At 42.0% G+C, this 19,528-nt stretch overlaps 1 protein-coding gene across 1 annotated transcript in view; it reads right to left on the bottom strand.

Annotated features, from left to right (window-relative positions):
* Positions 1 to 328: 328 nt before the first annotated feature.
* LOC309604954 (transmembrane 4 L6 family member 1-like) overlaps positions 329 to 19,528 on the bottom strand; it is a 29,545-nt gene continuing 10,345 nt past the window's right edge. The window contains exons 2-4 of the mRNA XM_082340070.1: positions 15,709 to 15,774; positions 9,299 to 9,444; positions 329 to 6,168 (exon numbers count right to left, since the gene is read on the bottom strand). Coding sequence (XP_082196196.1) covers positions 5,937 to 6,168; positions 9,299 to 9,444; positions 15,709 to 15,774 — 444 coding nt within the window. The 3' untranslated portion in view covers positions 329 to 5,936. The remainder of the gene's footprint in view (positions 6,169 to 9,298; positions 9,445 to 15,708; positions 15,775 to 19,528) is intronic.

The following is a 19,528-nucleotide window of genomic DNA, read 5'->3' on the forward strand; positions in this document are numbered from 1 at the left end:
GGCCTGGTCCTTGTCTCCATGACATGGAGTAATTTTTTTTTTTTAACATCTTATTGGAGTATAATTGCTTTACAATGGTGTGTTAGTTTCTGCTTTATAACAAAGTGAATCAGCTATACATATACATACATCCCCATATATCCTCCCTCTTGCGTCTCCCTCCCACCCTCCCTATCCCACCCCTCTAGGTGGTCACAAAGCACCGAGCTGATCTCCCTGTGCTATGCGGCTGCTTCCCACTAGCTATTTATTTTACATTTGGTAGTGTATATATATATATATATATATACACACACACACACACACATATATATATATATGTATATGTCCATGCCACTCTCTCAGACATGAAGTAATTTATTTAGACCTATTCTCGGCATAGCCTTGGAGGAAGAGGCCAAGTCAGGGTCCCTACATAAAAATCCCTGTGTTTCTCGACTGTGTCTTACTCATTTTAGCCATCTGTGGATAAGGTCTGATACTCAAACACAGGGAAAGCTAGTTGAATCTGTTGGGAAGGAAGAAATTTTCCTCTGCCCTTCTAGGTTCTTCTGGCTTAAGATTTAAATTGATAGGAGAGAGATTAACAGGAGAAAATGAAACAAAAGTTTAATAACATGTATATACGGGAGAGCCCCAGGAAAACTGAATATCTCACCAAAATGGCTGAAAGCCTGACCTTAAATATCATCTTCGGCTAAAGAAAAAATATGGTGTTGGGGATAGTGGTTTGGGACTTCAAAGGGGATGAAGGTAATGCACATGAAGATGGAAAAGCAAATGTTTGGTAAATAAATGTTTGCTGGGCCACGCAGAGAAAATGGGACACAGGGTGGATTCTGATCTCTAGCCCCGGCCTAGAGTTTCCCCACCACCCCAGACCATATTCCTTGCAGATATCTCTGGTGATGCTCTATTCTGGGAACAGGCCCTCTATCTAAATTATTTTAGGAAGTTAGGGTGAAGGTCAAAGTCTCTTCCTCAGTCCCTTTGGGCCTTGATTGTTTTCAGCTGGAAATAATCCACATGACGAAAAGACATTTTGGGGTGGCAAATTTTGCTCCCCTACAAGTTTGTTTCCAATTTTGGATAATTTTACATCTCCTAGACTGCAGCTTGGGTAGGTTGGGAAGCTCAAAGCCTCATAGTTAAAGAAACCCATTTCTGGGACTTCCCTGGTGGTCCAGTGGTTAAGACCTCGCCTTCCAATGCAGGGGGTGTGGGTTTGATCCCTGGTCGGGGAGCTAAGATCCCCCATGCCTCGCGGCCAAAACCCCAAAAATATAAAGCAATATTGTAACAAAATTCAATAAAGACTTTAAAAATGGTCCACATTAAAAAAAAAAACTTAAAAAAAACCCCATTTAGCTGTTTTTTCTTTTCTTTTTTAATAACAATAAGTTTAATAAAAATTTAAATTTAAAATAATAAATTATTTGAAACAAATAATTTTGGGCATGCTCATTGTTACTGGGGTATCTGCCTCTAGCTCTTTCAAGATACAGAGCAAGGAAATATATGTACAGTTGTCCCTTGGTATCTGCCTAGGATTGGTTCTAGGACTCCAGCAGATACCAAAATTTGAGGCTGCTCATGACCCTTATATAAAAATGGCATAGTATTTGCATATAACCTATACACATCCTTCTGTATCCTTTCAATCATGTCTAGATTACTTACATATCTAATACAATGTAAATGCTATGTAAAAAGTTGTAGCAAACTCAAATTTTTGCTTTTTGGAACTTTCTGGAGTTATTTTTTTCCCAGATATTTTCAATCTGAGTTGAATCTGTGGATGCAAAACCTGTGGATACAAAAGGTCAAATGTATGTATAATAAACCCATGCGTATATACACATCTGCATTTCTGTAACTATCCATGTGTATCTATATTAAGCTAAACATGAATTTATACTATGTCTCTTTTTATTTTAGAATAGTTTTAGAATTACAGAAAAATTGTATCAATAGTACAGTGAGTTCCCATATACCCCTCACCCTGTTTCCCTTATGTGAACATCTTACATTACCATGGTACCTTTGTTACAACTAAGAAATCAGTGTTGGTACATTTCTATTAACCAATCTCTGCATTTTATTCGAATTTCACTAGTTTTCTGACTAATGTCCTTTTTCTGTTCCAGGACCCCACCTAGGATCTGATATTACATTTAGTTGTCATGCCTCCTTGGGCTCCTCTTGGCTGTGACAGTTTCTTAGATTTTCCTTGTTTTTGATGACCTTGACAATTTTGAGGAGTGTTGGTCAGATATTTTGCAGAATGCCCCTCAGTTTGTTTGTCTGATATTTTTCTCATAGTTAGAATAGGTTTATGGATTTTGGGAGGTCACACAGCTGAAGTGCCCTTATCATATAATATCAAGAGTACTTGCTATCAACATGATTTATCACTGATGATGTTAATCTCAATTAAAATGTCTCCTGGCCAAAGTGGTATTTTCTAGTTTTCCTCACTCTAAAATTACTTTTCCCCCACCTTCCATACTCTATTTTTTGGAAGCTCAGTCCACACTAAAAGGGGTGGGGTACTGAGCTCCATTTCAAAGAGACAGGAGTATCTATATAAATTATTTGAAATTTATCTCTAAGGAAGATTTGTCTCTTTCTCCCTATTTATTTAATCAATCATTTATTTATATCAGCGTTGACTCATAGATATTTATTTTATACTTGGGCTATAATCTAATACTATGTTATTTATTTTGTTGCTCAATTTGTTTCTGCTTTGGCCCTTGGGAGCCATTTCAGGTTGGCTCCTGTGTCCCCTTGGTTTGTTTATTTTCATGTCCTGCTTTTTGTTTTTTGAGCACTTCCTTGCTTTCTGGCACAGCAATATGCTCCAAGCTCATCTTTATTCTTCATTCTCACCCCTAGAATCAGTCATTTCTTCAAGGAGCCCTAGTTGCTTTTAGTAGAGAATGGCATTAGAAACCAAGACCTTGGCACTGGGTGTGCTCGTTGCTACTGGGCTGTCACTGCTTCTAGCTCTCTCAGCAGGAAATATATATGTATAATAACCCATGCATACACACATATTTCTGTATTTATCCATCTGTATCTATGTTAAGCCGAACATGAGTTTATATTGATGTCCTTGACTCTAATCCAGTACTACATGGATTATTCTAGCCTTCCCTCTTTGCTTATCTGTGGGAATTATCCCTATGACAGTGAGAAACCTGGCTCCCACCATCCACCATTCAACACCATTATATATGCATAGCTGTTTCATAATTGTTAACTCATACCCCTGTGAGAAGCAGTTTTAGAGTACAGTGTTTATATGTAATTCCCTTTGTCCTTAGCCTTATAGTTTCTAGTCAAATCAAGGTTTCCAAAATTTCCAAAGCTATTTAGGTTAGTTTTGTTTTCTTCCCCCCTATAGGGCATCTCCCTCCTTTAAAATTATTTCTTCCCATTTGACTTCGGAGAAATACTGGATGTTGGTTTGTCAATGAGCCTTTGAACCATGACGTTTCTCTCAAGTCAGTGTCATAACTATAAGAGCTTTTTGCCAGACATGGCAGACAGATAAGTGTTCTAGATCATTTTCATAAAATGGTAAAATCTCTTTTTTCACATGTTTTATAATTTTAAAAGTCTAAGTGCTCATTCTGGAAAATGTGGAAATTGTTATACTATAGCAAAGTGTAAAGAGTAAAGAATCTCTAAACTCACCATGAAGAGCTATTTTCTTCATATTTCCAGTAACAGATGCACCATGTTATATAAACACTGTAAACATCCAGAATATGAGTTTGGAAAAAGCAATGTCAGTCAACTCTGATCTGGAAAACATGTGGTTTCTCTTGAGAAAGTAAGGAACTTAAAAAGATGAGATATGCTTGAAGACACAGAGATTGAAGTGGAAATTACCACCTCCCCTGCTTCTGCCTTACATCTGGGTAGTTGTGCACTGAAAAAATTCCCTCTGCTTAAACCCCTTCTTTCAGAACTGAGAGCCCCATCCATCCCTCCTTTCTCCAGGCACTTTGCTCTGCACATTGTAGGAACTCAGGAAATAATTGTCATGTAGCTGAAGTAGACCTAAGTCAGCCTCAAAAATCAACTGTTTCTATTTAATTTCAGATGTATTTTAATTTATTTTTCATTTGGCAATAAACATTTTTTTAGTGGATTAATCATGACTCATTTTATAGCTGGCCCTACATTTAAAATGTTGGCTCTTTCCGCCCTCCAAAGCCCTTGATGGAGCACATTAGCCGAACTCTGTTGCCTTTATGAGCTGGGGCCCACTTTATTGGCCACAGAATGTTTGTACTTTGGTGTCTTTAACTCCAAGTTCCTTTTACTCACCAAAGGAAGAACCACAAGAGGGACTTTTGCCAGAGGCAGAAAACCTTTCTCCTCCCTTGCTTCAAATCTATCACTTTACACAGAGGCTGTTTTAATGGGGAAAAGCTAATAAAACTTTTTGCTTTGGATTTTTTCCCTCCCAGGGAAACAGTATTTGGGCCATATAGGGCCATTCAATCTGACGGACCAACTTTAAAGACTTCCCCTCCCTAAGCCCAGTTTTCTTACAGGGATGACAATCTCAGCATTGTCAGGGCTGAGGGAACAGTCTCGGGCGCCAGTTCAGTTCTGGGCTCATTGCAGGGCTCTGGGTACCTCTCTTTCTGGGGGTTATGTATCTGCCTTGTGTCAGTGGGAGGGCTAAAGGGAAGCTGAAGGAACAGCCTGGGGTAGCAGGGCAGCCGGGCATTTGTGACATCGGCAGGGCTACCTTCATTTGAGTAGGATAAACATTTCTGTACAAGGCAGTGGTCCAGCTTGAGTGGGGGGCTGAGATCCAGCCTGTGCCCGGCTCGCCTGCGCCCTGGTGTGGGACTGTGTATGGGTGTCTGAGGGCTGCTGTAACAAACTACGACTAACTGGGTGTCTTAAAACAACAGAAACTTGGGAATTCCCTGGTGGCCCATTGGTTAGGACTCTGTGCTTTCACTGCCGAGGGCACAGGTTCAATCCCTGGTCGTGGAACTAAGATCCTGCAAGCTGCATGGCATGGCCAAAACAAACAAACAGACAAACAAACAACCCCAGAAATGTATCCACTCATAGTTCTGGAGGCTAGAAGTCTGAAATCGAGATGTGGCTGGTCCTGGAGTCTCAGAGGGAGAATCTGCACCATGTCTCTCTCTTAGCTTCTGATGGTTGCCAGCAATCTTTGGCATCACTTGGTTTGTGGCAGCATAACTTCAATTTCTGCCTACATCTTCATGCGGCCTTCTCTGTGCGTGTTTCTTCTCTTCTTACAAGGACACTGGTCATATTAGATTTAGAGTCCACCCTAATCTAGTATGACCTCATTTTAATCACATCAACAAATACCCTATTTCCAAATAAGGTCACTGCTGAGGTTCCTGTTAAATACGAATTCTGGGGGGAACATTATTCCACCCCAAATGGGCATCAACCTGGAGGAGAAGGCACCTTTTAAAAATTTGCCATTGGCTCTGTTTACTTACCAAGCTGTATAGCATTTGCTTTTTTTTCTTATTTGTACAAAGTTGGATATCATCTGTGGAAGCAGTCAGCTATGCAAGATCCATTAGCTTGCAAGCTTCCTGAAGCAGAAACCCTATCTGATGCCTCTTTGGGAACTGCCATGGCTCGTATGGTAGATTGAGTTCTTAAAAGTGTTTGTTTCAAGAAAGACAAATACCATATGATATCACTGAAATATTCACCAAATCCAGTCCTTCTGAAGCTGGGGAACTCTGCCAATCAGTTGTGATTTCTTAGGCTGGTCATAAGCCAGTTATGGTCACCTGAAAGAAAATTAAGACCCAAGTGGCAAATGAAGTTCAACATTTCAAAAGGCACTTCCTGGTTACTGGATTACCTCTGGGAGTGTGAGGTTGGGGCAGGAGGGAGATGTGAAAAACAGGTCAGGGGAAATGACTTGAACATTCCTGGGTTCTAGAAGCACCAACCTGTCCTTTTCGGACGCATGTGCCACAGAAGATATCACAGAGTCCACTGACGACTTGGCTGAGGCAAAGGACAGCTTCTACCACGCCGATCCCCAGCAGGATGGAGAACAAGACCACGTTCCAGAGGACGATGTGCTCAGGCTCTTGGCAGGTAGCCCAGGTGGGCTGATTGAGTAAGTAGCTGTTCCTGCCAGGACAGGGGAGACAATTAGCCTGGCTTTGAGAGACAGGAAAGGGAGAGAGCTGCCATTTACAAGCATGTGAGAGGCACTAGTCTATTACATCGCTCTCATCTTCATAAGGATAGTACATTCATGACTGCCCATTGGTCGAGGGTCGAACACACCATCTTTCCCTGTAACAGCACAGCATCTGAGCAAGGCATTGTGGGTACAGACATAGCCAGGAAGAAGCGGGAAATTGTGTGGTGCAAGATTTGAACTGCTCTAAAGATCTCAGGGGCAGTAAGGATTGGTTAAGAGCTCGGGCTCTGAAGTCCCACAGACCCAGATCCTAACTCCAGCTTCTTCACTAGGAAGTTCTTGATAAGCTTTGTCGGCGGGGGGAGTAAAATGTCCCCCTCTACATGTCTTGAGTTCTTGTGGCTGGACTAATAATAAAATTGACACAACACAGATTAACAGGAGAAAGAGAAACAAAATTTAATGCATGCCCCTGGAGGTCTCGTAGAAATGAGACCTAAAGTAGTGGCCAAAGGTGGCAGCTTTTTTTTTTTGGCCACACCCCACGCAGCTTGTGGGAATTTAGTTCCCCAGCCAGGGATTGAACCCAGGCCCTCAGCAATGAGAGCACAGAGTTCTAACCACTGGACCACCAGGGAATTCCCCAAAGGAGGCAGCTTTTACACTCTTCCGACAAAGAAACAAATTTGAGAGAAATTGACAGGACAAAGAAACTTAGGTTTGGGTGCTTAATTAGTAAAGAATCTAAACAGTTGGAGCTTGGTAGTAAATTAAGGAAGTAACAAGGCCTGTTCATACAGACTCCTTGGCCCTGAACTCTCTATCTCTGGCAATAAGGGTGTCCTTCTAGCCCCAGATGTAGGGAGTGCACCTTTCATATGAGAGATTTATTTCCTGCTTTCAGGGCGACAAGAGAGGAGGGTCAGAATGGGCTTCTTGCATCATCTCTTTCTTAAGTAACTTTCACTCAAAATAATCAATATACCATTGATTGATATATGTGTCAATATGCAGCCTTCCCTGGCCCCAATAGTTTCCTAAGTGTTTCTGTATATCAGCTTCCTTATATGTAAAATGGGGCTAAAAAATAACATCAATACCATCGAGTGGGTTGGGAGGATTAGATATTAGCACAGTGTCTGCCATGCAGTAGGCACTGTGGGCGATATATTTATAATTATTATCATAAAACGGGGAGGTCTAGAGGTTTAGAGTAGCTGGAGAGGGTTTCGTGGGGGAAGGATGGAGTCACCTGGCCTTGAAGGAGGCAGCAGCCAAGGGGAACGCAGTGCATTATAAGAGGAAACAGCAGGCAAGCAAAAACTCTAAGGAATATTTGGAATCAGAGGGTTCTCGTTGGACAAAGAGAAAACGGAATAGGTTTTCAGGCCCTGTTTCATAGAGTTATATATTATTTGGTATCTCTGTCTTCACCCATATCCATACTCGTCTATTGAGTTCTCAATGAGATTGCAAGTTCCTTAAATGTAAAGATTTCTTGGCCTTAATGAGTACTTTTACATTTTACAAAGCCCCTCTGGGCTCATCTACGGGGAAAGAATTGAAGGGGAAAATGGAGCTGGGATGCTTGCTGGAGGGCTGGTGTAGACACGGAAGCAAAGGGTGTTGCAGATTTGGAACGGGGTGATGACAGACTAGGCGAAGAGCAGCGGCCAGATTCAAGGTGCACTGGTGAGGTAGAACTCACAGGATTTGGTGGTGGATTGAACTTGGGATGCAGAAGGGAGAATAATCAGTGACCCACAGGTTTTGGGTGCCATCTAATGGGCTGGGGATGACAGAGAGGAAATTGGCAAGGGAACATCAAGGGTTTGGACATTTAAATATTGAAATGATCTGAAATTCGCAAGAGGAAATTTCAAAGAGGTAATTTGGTATCTGAGTCAGGAATTCAGAAGAAAGATCTGGGCTGGAGATAGACATTTGGGGATTATTTATATGGGTAGATGGAGGGTTCTGAAAGCCATGGGGATGGATGAGCTCTACGAGGGAGAGAACGTGAAATGAGAAGAGAAGCAGTGTCTTTCTCAATCATTAGTGCTGGGTTTCTTTCCTTATTCCTTTAGGAAAATCAGTGGGCATCACAGGGGCTGCCATTTAAGGATATTTGTGCAACCCGGCAGTGTAAACCCTGACAGTTGGTTTTTCTTTTCGTAATTCAAGTGCCTGGTTTAAGCTTTGATAGTGAGGCATCCGCTTGAAAGAGGGCTATCTCAGATCAACACAGTGCCAGCTTCACACCTAGGTAAAAGCCTGACTGAGGCTCCTTTGTTTTAGTGATCTTGGTTGATTTCAATAACTGACCTTTTGGGCCACTTATTTTTTCTATTCCTGTGCTTTAAATTCCTGCTTTTATGTTGTAAGTTCATCAGTAAAGAGTGAGCCTGCGAAACACTAGACCCCCAGCCTCAAACCCGATAAAAGCAGAACCCCAGGCCCACGCACCTGTGCTCCCTAACCCCCACCTCCCCTCCCCCCTGACCTTGCTGTGTGACCCCAGGTGTGCTGTGTAATATCCAGGTCCTGTATGTAAGAAATCTTTATTTTTTCAAAGTTTCTTGATGGTTCTTGCTAAAGGGTGTCTTGCAATCATAATAAGAACCACAAGGCCTTGTCCAACCACAACATTGCTTATTGATAGGCTGAGATCGTCACAAAACAAACCCCAAATTTGACTATTCTCTCCCCAGTTAGACTGTGAACAGGCAAGTTGTAAATAGGCAAGTGGTCTTATCCCTCTTTTGGAATCCCTTCTCTTATCACAGCGCCTAGTCAGTACTAAGCAAGCCCTCAGCACGTGCTCACCTGTGTTTAATAATGGGGGCAAATGAAGTCAAGGTATTGTACTGAATACCTTGGGTGAACTGCCTAATTCATGGGCACACCTTGCCTTGGCCAATCACCTCTAGAGATTGGCGATTTGGGAATAAAAGTGTCAATCTGGTACAGAGAGAGGAGCAAGACACCAAGTATGAATGGAGGTACCTGGCCCCACTACTGCATAGTCAGTTCTCAGAGCACACACTCTTGGTGGTCATCACGGTATCATCTTTAGATGTTAGACACGGACCCAAGGCCATAAATGCTACTCACTCCAGGGAGTAATTCCTGAACGGGTAGGTGTAGTTTCCACTGCCTGTGTCACAGAGGGGGCCACTGAGCAAACCCAGGGAAGAAATGACCACACAATACACGGCGCCCACGGTGCCCTGTATGGCCAGGAGCACAGGGAACAGCATCTGAAATAGAACAGAATCAGAAATTCAGTGCAGCAATGCAGAGGGAGGTGGTGGTCCTTTTGAAAGATCCATCTTGAGTTTCCTGGCAAACTGAAGAGGGGAATTGATCTGGTGGGCATCCTTGTTTTGCTTCCCAAATGCACACAAAAAAATGGGGGCACTAGAGCTGAGAAGACCTATGTCCATTCATCTGCTCCATTTGCAATTCTTTTTTTTAAACATCTTTATTGGAGTATAATTGCTTTACAATGTTGTGTTAGTTTCTGCTGTATAACAAAGTGAATCAGCTATATGTATACATATATCCCCATATCCCCTCCCTCTTACGTCTCCCTCCCACCCTCCCTATCCCACCCCTCTAGGCTGTCACAAAGCACGGAGCTGATCTCCCTGTGCTATGCGGCTGCTTCCCACTAGCTATCTATTTTACATTTGGTAGTGCATATATGTCAATGCCACTCTCTCACTTCTCCCCAGCTTACCCTTCCCCCTCCCCATGTCCTCAAGTCCATTCTCTACGTCTGTGTCTTTAGTCCTATCCTTCCCCTAGGTTCTTCAGAACCTTCTTTTTTTTTTTTTTTTTTTAGATTCCATATATATGTGTTAGCATATGGTATTTGTTTTTCTCTTTCTGACTTACTTCACTCTGTATGACAGACTCTAGGTCCATCCACCTCACTACAAATAACTCAATTTCATTTCTTTTTATGGCTCAGTAATATTCCATTGTATATATGTGTCACATGTTCTTCATCCATTCATCTGTCGATGGACACTTAGGTTGCTTCCATGTCCTGGCTATTGTAAATAGTGCTACAATGAACATTGTGGTACATGACTATTTTTGAATTAAGGTTTTCTCAGGGTATATGCCCAGTAGTGGGATTACAGGGTCATATGGCAATTCTATTTTTAGTTTTTTAAGGGACCTCCATACTCTTCTCCATAGTGACTGTATCAATTTACATTCCCACCAACAGTGCAAGAGGGTTCCCTTTTCTCCACACCCTCTCCAACATTTGCTGTTTGTAGATTTTCTGATGATGCCCGTTCTGACCAGTGTGAGGTGATACCTCATTGTAGTTTTGATTTGCATTTCTCTAAGAATTAGTGATGTTGAGCAGCTTTTCATGTGCTTCTTGGCCATCTGTATGTCTTCTTTAGAGAAATGTCTATTTAGGCCTTCTGCGCATTTTTGGATTGGGCTGTTTGTTGTTTTGATATTGAGCTGCATGAGCTGTTTGTATATTTTGGAGATTAATCCTTTGTCAGTTGCTTCATTTGCAAATATTTTCTCCCATTCTGAGGGTTGTCTTTTCGTCTTGTTTATGGTTTCCTTTGCTGTGCAAAAGCTTTTAAGTTTCACTAGGTCCCATTTGTTTGTTTGTTTTTGATTTTATTTCCATTTCTCTAGGAGGTGGGTCAAAAAGGATCTTGCTGTGATTTACGTCATAGAGTGTTCTATGTTTTCCTCTAAGAGTTTTTTTTTTTATTCAAGCAGAAAGTCACAAAAATTATAATCATCCTCATTAGTTCACTCAGTCCCATGTAATTAATTTTTTTTTCATCTTGATCTTTTGTTAGCACTTTTATGAGTTCATCAGTTTTTCATTAGAGTTCTGAAAATGCTTATTCATTCAGTTCAGCAGTACAATCAGTTACCAGAAACCTGTACTTGTCAGAGTCTTTTCCATGAATTCCTTGAAGATGAAACCCTTTTATAGGAACATATTTGCAAAAGCATCAGAGTACACCCAGAACTGTCTGTAAATGACAAAAGGCTTAAAAATGACCACGGTTAAAGATTTGATGAAAGTTCATAATAACGCAATTGACAAGGAAATTTAGTTATTTCTGAGATGATATACATTTTAAAGTAATAACTAGAATTCTGACTTATAACATTATACCAGAACATATAAGATTTTTAGAAATTTCATATAATGTCTGAAACATTTATATTAACTTATTTCTACACAAATAACCCAAAGAAAGTTTAGTATTAGTAGGTTTTCTTTGATTTTTTTTGTGTGTGTGTGTTTTATATTGCAGGTTCTTATTAGTCATCAATTTTATGCACATCAGTGTATACATGTCAATCTCAATCGCCCAATTCAGCACACCACCATCCCCACCCCACCGCGGTTTTCCCCCCTTGGTGTCCATACATTTGTTCTCTACATCTGTGTCTCAAATTTGGCCTTGAAAACCGGTTCATCTGTACCATTTTTCTAGGTTCCATATACATGCGTTAATATACGATATTTGTTTTTCTGTTTCTGACTTACTTCACTCTGTATGACACTCTCTAGATCCATCCACATCTCAACAAATGACTCAATTTCATTCCTTTTTATGGCTGAGTAATATTCCATTGTATACATGTACCACAACTTCTTTATCCATTCGTCTGTCGATGGGCATTTAGGTTGCTTCCATGACCTGGCTATTGTAAATAGTGCTGCAATGAACATTGGGGTGCATGTGTCTTTTTGAATTATGGTTTTCTCAGGGTATATGCCCAGTAGTGGGATTGCTGGGTCATATGGTAATTCTATTTTTAGTTTTTTAAGGAACCTCCATACTGTTCTCCATAGTGGCTGTATCAATTTACATTCCCACCAACAGTGCAAGAGGGTTCCCTTTTCTCCGCACCCTCTCCAACATTTGCTGTTTGTAGATTTTCTGATGATGCCCATTCTGACTGGTGTGAGGTGATACCTCATTGTAGTTTTGATTTGCATTTCTCTAAGAATTAGTGATGTTGAGCAGCTTTTCATGTGCTTCTTGGCCATCTGTATGTCTTCTTTGGAGAAATGTCTCTTTAGATCTTCTGCCCATTTCTGGATTGGGTTGTTTGTTTCTTTGATATTGAGCTGCATGAGCTGTTTATATATTTTGGAGATTAATGCTTTGTCCATTGATTCATTTGCAAATATTTTCTCCCATTCTGAGGGTTGTCTTTTCGTCTTGTTTATGGTTTCCTTTGCTGTGCAAAAGCTTTGAAGTTTCATTAGGTCCCATTTATTTATTTTTGTTTTTATTTCCATTACTCTAGGAGGTGGATCAAAAAAGATCTTGCTGTAATTTATGTCAAAGAGTGTTCTTCCTATGTTTTCCTCTAAGAGTTTTATAGTGTCCGGTCTTACATTTAGGTCTCTAATCCATTTTGAGTTTATTTTTGTGTATGGTGATAGGGAGTGTTCTAATTTCATTCTTTTACATGTAGCTGTCCAGTTTTCCCAGCACCACTTATTGAAGAGACTGTCTTTTCTCCATTGTATATCTTTGCCTCCTTTGTCATAGATTAGTTAACCATAGGTGTGTGGGTTTATCTCTGCACTATCTATCTTGTTCCACTGATCTATGTTTCTGTTTTTTTGTGCCAGTACCATATTGTCTTGATTACTGTAGCTTTGTAGTATAGTCTGAAGTCAGGGAGTCTGATTCCTCCAGCTCCGTTTTTTTCCCTCAAGACTGCTTTGGCTATTCAGGGTCTTTTGTGTCTCCATACAAATTTTAAGATGATTTGTTCTAGTTCCATAAAAAATGCCATTGGTAATTTGATAGGGATTACATTGAATCTGTAGATTGCTTTGGGTAGTATAGTCATTTTCACAATATTGATTCTTCCAATCCAAGAAGATGGTATATCTCTCCATCTGTTGATATCATCTTTAATTTCTTTCATCAGTGTCTTATAGTTTTCTGCATACAGGTCTTTTGTCTCCCTAGGTAGGTTTATTCCTAGGTATTTTATTCTTTTTGTTGCAATGGTAAATGGGAGTGTTTCCATAATTTCTCTTTCAGATTTTTCATCATTAGTGTATAGGAATGCAAGAGATTTCTGTGCATTAATTTTGTATCCTGCAACTTTACCAAATTCATTGTTTAGCTCTAGTAGTTTTCTGGTGGCATTTTTAGGATTCTCTATGTATAGTATCATGTCATCTGCAAACAGTGACAGTTTTACTTCTTCTTTTCCAGTTTGGATTCCTTTTATTTTTTTTTCTTCTCTGATTGCTGTGGCTAAAACTTCCAAAACTATGTTGAATAATAGTGGAGACAGTGGGCAACCTTGTCTTGTTCCTCATCTTAGAGGAAATGGTTTCAATTTTTCACCATTGAGAATGATGTTGGCTGTGGGTTTGTCATATATGGCCTTTATTATGTTAAGGTAAATTCCCTCTATGCCTACTTTCTGGAGGGTTTTTTATCATACATCGGTGTTCCATTTGCAATTGTAACAAATGAAATCACACACTACAAAATTGTGAGCAGGAAATGTAACTTATTCATCACTGAACTCTTAGAGCCTACGCACTGCCTGGCACGTAATATAGGTGTGCTGCTAGTCTCCTAGTCTGCACTCACAGCAGACATCAGTAATTGATCTCAGCACTCTTCCCCTAGAAGAAAAAGCACCACAGTCCTCAAAACAGAACAACTGACCAATTGGTATTGGCTTTGTTTGAAACTAAATGAAACCAACTCGCCATCCTGGTGGTGGGTGTTCAGTAAGTGTTGTATGATTGGATGAATAAATGAATAGTCATTTTTCTAATGCCTGAGTCAGCGGTCAACACAGGGCCTTGTACTGTGTACAGACTCCATAAACGTGTTGACTGGATGGGTGAATGAGTGTGACAGTGAGGCAAGTGTCTGGGAGAGGCGACCTTCTGGCATATTAGTGCATTAAATTGGGGCAAAGCTGAGGGACTCTTTTGCTTCAAAGCATGAGCTCTTATTCCTGACACGCCCATATTGTGTCTTTCTTACCACAGGAAGTGAGGGAGGGGCTGGCTGGAGTTGAATGGAATGACTCAGGGAGCTCCTTGGAGATGGTCCTCAAATGACCTGGTGGCTAAGGTCTCTGTGGAGGGTCTGACTGGGGACTGCAAGGGTTGGGAGAGGGGACTCTGGGAGGAGAAAAGAAGTGAGACAGTGTATGAACTAGGAATATAAGAACAGTGAACAGCTTGCTGTGAGCAGGGACCTTGGTAAGCAGGTTTGTATGTGGGAAAGAGCACGATCTTGGGGGTCAGGAGACCAAGACGAGTCCCAGCTCAGCCAGACCTGACTTCACTGGGTGTGTCTTGAGAGCCGACCGTGTGTCAGGCATCTGGGAGTATGTAGATGATAACTGTGGACCTTGCCTTGAAGAAAGCACCTTATACTCTTCCTGGAGTTGTGTAAATAGTCGTATATGTCCATTCCAGCTCTAAGATTACAGCCATGCGAATCTGGGCAGGCCACTCAGCCTCTCTGGGCTTTTCCTTTCCTATTCATCAAATGTAGACAAGTTTGTAAAATTTGTGGTGACATTTCCATTGGTTTCTTCCAGCAGTGTTGGGCAGTAGAAAGAGCAGTGGTATAAGAGGGCCACATGTCAGGAACAAGACATAAATACATAATGGATACACTTACAGAGTGTCAGCCTTCTGTTCTTCATGGGGCGATTGTAAGAGAGTATCTGTGAAAGAGTTTTTGACAGTAAAATCTCCAATTCCCTTCTTGCTCAAATCCCAGTTCTAGGATGTGTTAATCTACTGGCTATTAGGGAAATGAGAAAGCCAGAGGATGGAGGGTCCTAGACCTTCCCACAGACAGACAGAAACAACCAACCAAACCCTGGCAGGCCGGTCCACCAGAGCTCACAGGCTTTGCGTGTTAACAGCTCTCTTTATACCCTCTCCAGGCTCATTCTTCCTGGGATCTCATGCAATAACCCTCATCACTGTTGGAGAGAGCCCTGCATAATATCACTGTACTTTAAAAGGAAGTATTAGTCACTTAGATATGGAATCTAAAAAATAATACAAGTGGATGTATATGCAAAACAGAAACAGACTCACAGGTACAGAAAATAAACTCATGACCAAAGGGGAGAGGGAAGGGGAGTGGGACAAATTAGGCATATGGGATTAACAGATACAAACTATTATGTATAAAATAGATAACCGACAAAGATATACCATATAGCACAAGGAATTATACCCATGATCTTGTAATAACCTGTAATGGAGTATAATCTGCAAAAATACTGAATCACTATGCTCCACACCTGAAACTAACACAATATTGTAAATCAACTATACTTCAATAAAGCTAAATAAATGAAAGGAGGGTATTAGAAGTACTAGACTATAGTCAATGGGTTAATAGTCTGGCCTTCAGAAGAGAGAAAGCTTGCAGCCTAGGAAGTAAGCCCTTTTGGGGGTATGGGTGGGAGTCTAAACATTCTGTAGACCCCACAGTACTTACCCCACATCTATGACCACAGCAGTCCTCTCCACCTCCCCTCAACAGCATCAGTGCTGGCACCATAACCTGTGGCAAAGAAGATGCTCTTGTAATGAAGGGAATGTTACCTTTTCAGAACAAAGTTCCAAAACTCAAGCTATTTAAAAATGTCTAATGATTCCTCATTGCCTGTAGGACACAACACAGGTCCTGGACATTGTACGTGAGCCCTCATGCCCTGCTCCTGACCTGCCACCAGAGCCTCACCTCTCCTCCATCGAGACCTCTTGACACAACACCTTATGGGCCCCCCGGAGAGACCTGGGACCTTCCTGTCTCTGGGCTTTTGAATATGCCCTTCACCCTTTGCCATCAGATAAACTCCTATTCACCCACAAAGGGTCAATTCAAATGTTATCTTTTGTAGTAGGCTGAACAAAAAGGCTTCCCGCCCCCCCCCTCGCCAAAGATATATTCACTTCTGAATCCTGGAACCTGTGAATATTACCTTATATGACAACAGTTATGATTGAGTTGGGATCTTTATTATTTATTTATTTACTTATTTTTGACTGCCTTGGGTCTTCGTTGTGGTGCGTGGGCTTTTCATTGTGGTGGCTTCTCTTGTTGCGGAGCGCAGGCTCAGTAGTTGTGGCGCACAGGCTTAGTTGCTCCGCGGCATGTGGGATCTTCCCAGACCAGGGCTCAAACCCGTGTCGCCTGCATTGGCAGGCAGATTCTTAACCACTGCGCCACCACCAGGGAAGTCCCTGAGTTGGGAATCTTAACAGGAGGAGTTTATCCTGGATTATCTGGGTGAGCCCTAAATGCAATCACATGTATCCCTATGAGAGAGAAGCAGAAGGAGTTCTGAGAGACACACAGAGGAGAAGGTGATATGGAGACAGAGGCAGAGACTGGAGTAATGTCTTTACAAGCCAAAGAATGCCAACAGCCACCAGAAGCTGCAAGAGGCAAGGAATGATTTTCCCTTACAGCTGAGAACAGGGGGCCCCGCCAACACATTTACTGAGAGCTTCTGGCCTCCAGAACTGTGAGAGAATAGATTTCTGATGTTTTAAGCCACCAAGTTTGTGGTAATTTATTATAGCAGCTATGGGAAACCAATACATCTCCTCTTTGTAGTGTTCCGTGACCCCCTCATCCACCCCTGGCAAAATGAATGGTTCCTTCCTTCCAGTCACTCCATCCTGTCGCACTGAGCGTGCTCATTCTCCTTTTACCACTGGGTTCTGAGTGCTGGTTCAGCAGCGCCTACCACGGTGCCCAACATGGAATCAATCAGGACTCAGTGGTATGGTGGTAAAATCTATGATGACATTTCGCCATGTTTCTTCTGGCACTGTGGGGTAGGAGGAAGGTAGGGGCATGATAGGGCCATGGGTCAGGAGCAAGAAATAAATACATAATGGATGAATTTAACTTTATGAAAAAAATCACCTCACCCTGAGAGATAGTTGGTAAATGTGTTTGCTGATGCAGGCATCTGGGAAATCCCTACTTCTCACCAAGGTGACCAAGACGTACCCTGGGGAATGTATGGGTATGTGATTGATGCTAAAGATGACTGTTGCCTACACGGATGTATTCTTTCACCTGACAGTCTAAGGTAGTGGTGGCAGTTGCAAACTCTCATGCCTTTAGTGGCCAAGCAGGTAACTTTTTTTTTTTTTTTTTGGCTGAGTCGCGTGGCTTGTGGGATCTTAGTTCCCCGACCAGGGATCGAACCCGTGACCCCTACAGTGGAAGCGTGGAGTCCTAACCACTGGACCACCAGGGAATTCCCAAGCTGGTAATTTTAAATAAGAAAACGTGTCTTGGTATGAGACAATAGGGAGTGGTGGGGACTGTGGAGAGAACGGGAGGATGCATACCCCTCCTAAAGGTATCCAATTCCTGGTAAAGCAAAACAGACAGGCACTGCGCCAAACTCTGGCCAACGCCCCGGTGTTCTGCAAACTTTAGGAAGACTTGATGGGCGCCAGGGCAGTGACACAGCATCTAGTAAAAGGAGAACCACGGTTTTAGGACTTGCCTGTGCGTGTCTGCTGTGTTGGGGAAGAGTGTGCTGAGTTTGCCTTACCATCGGCTCTCTTTAGTGGAAATGGGGCAACTCCGTAACACTAGGTACAGTGATGGTTAGGCATCCCTTGCTCCCGTTCTCTTACAGTGGCCATTGAATGAGCACGATCCATGAGCTGGGCTTGGGACCGAGTGCTCTCCACATGATCTCCTACAATGCTCATCCTAACCACAGGTTGTGGCTACTACTGATATCCACATGTCACCGAGAGAGGAACTGAGACTTGGAGAGACAAGTGCCTTGCCTGAAATCTCTCAGCTGGCCTGCTGTAGAGTGTGTTTCAAACCCAATTCCGTTTGGCTCCCACCACCCTGCATACCACGGCCATGGACACAGGGGAGAGAAAGCCCTGCATTCCCCACCCCCCACCCCTTTTCCTGGCAGGAGTATTTCTCCTTGGTTCTCCTTGGGATAAATACACTGACATTTTTATCAGTTGAGCTTTGGTGAGCTTGATTAGTGTTGATCAGATTCCCTGAGAGGTTTTACTTTGTGCACAGACAAGATGGAATTCCTGATCTGCAATGCTGCCCATCAGACCTTGGCCGGAACTGACCCCACCAAGGCACTGCCCCTCTGAGCCACCTCTGTCTGCTGCTTTGGGCATCTTTTAAGCGTCAACAGATGAGAGCCCAGAGACCTGCATTCTACACCTGGCTATGCCGTATACTAGCTCTATGATCTGCATCTAGCCTAACCACTCTTGGATCTCTGTTTTAACTCTATAAAAACAAGCCCCTACTGTATAGCACAGGGAACTATATCCAATATCCTGTGATAAACCATAATGGAAAAGAATATGAAAAAGACTATATATATGTACTACTGAATCACTTTGCTGTACAGCAGAAATTAACACAACATTGTAAATCAACTATACTTCAATGACATCTTTTTAAAAATTTAAAAGAAGAAAAAAGAAACCAGGGACTTGCTTAGGACTCTGCGCTTTCACTGCCTCGGGCCCAAGTTCAATCTCTGGTCAGGGGAACTAAGATCCCACAAGCCACGCCAAAAAACAAAAACAAACAAAAAAACCTAAAGCTGAATGAGATGGCATAAATCAAGGCTAGATGAGGAATAAAGGGATGGTAACTTTCATTTGCAGGAAATGACATCACACAAAAAAATCTATAAAATAAGAACTGTTAAAATATTGATGTCTAAGATTCTTTCCAGTTCAAATGTTCAGTTCCAAGATGCCTTAAACAGAGTACGATTTTTGAGCTGAGGAGGTGAGAGAGGAGAGGAAGAGCATTATTAAGGGTCTGCCAGCCCACTCTTTCCCTTTCCCTTCCTGGTCTTCGGCTGTATTTTCTTTCTTCCCTACACTGATATAATGCATTCAAGAATTCAAGGTCACATACTTGAATTCTTAGCTCCAGAGGAGAAGACAAAGATCAGAACTGCTGGTGCTTTCTGCGGACCTCATGCAAATTACTGAATGACGGTATACCCTGCACTGTTTATTGCACGAATGAGGCATATTAAAATTTTCTAGAGAAACCTGACTGGTGTGATGGGCGTGTGTATTTCCCATTTATTCAATGAAATATATTTCTTTAAGTGAAGTATTTTCACAAAAATCTCAGATTCTCAAAGTTATCTCACGGTAACTCTGTGCTGGGATATAGAGCTGATGGGAACCTCCGAGGTAGGAAGAGATGGGCCGGGACTCCTGGCTTCCCTGGGGGATGGCTGAGGGCAGCTTTGAGCCTCAGGTTGCTGTACACTCAT

The sequence above is a fragment of the Balaenoptera borealis genome (assembly GCF_965194805.1).
Source record: "Balaenoptera borealis genome assembly, chromosome: 11".
Classification (NCBI taxonomy): Eukaryota; Metazoa; Chordata; class Mammalia; order Artiodactyla; family Balaenopteridae; genus Balaenoptera; species Balaenoptera borealis.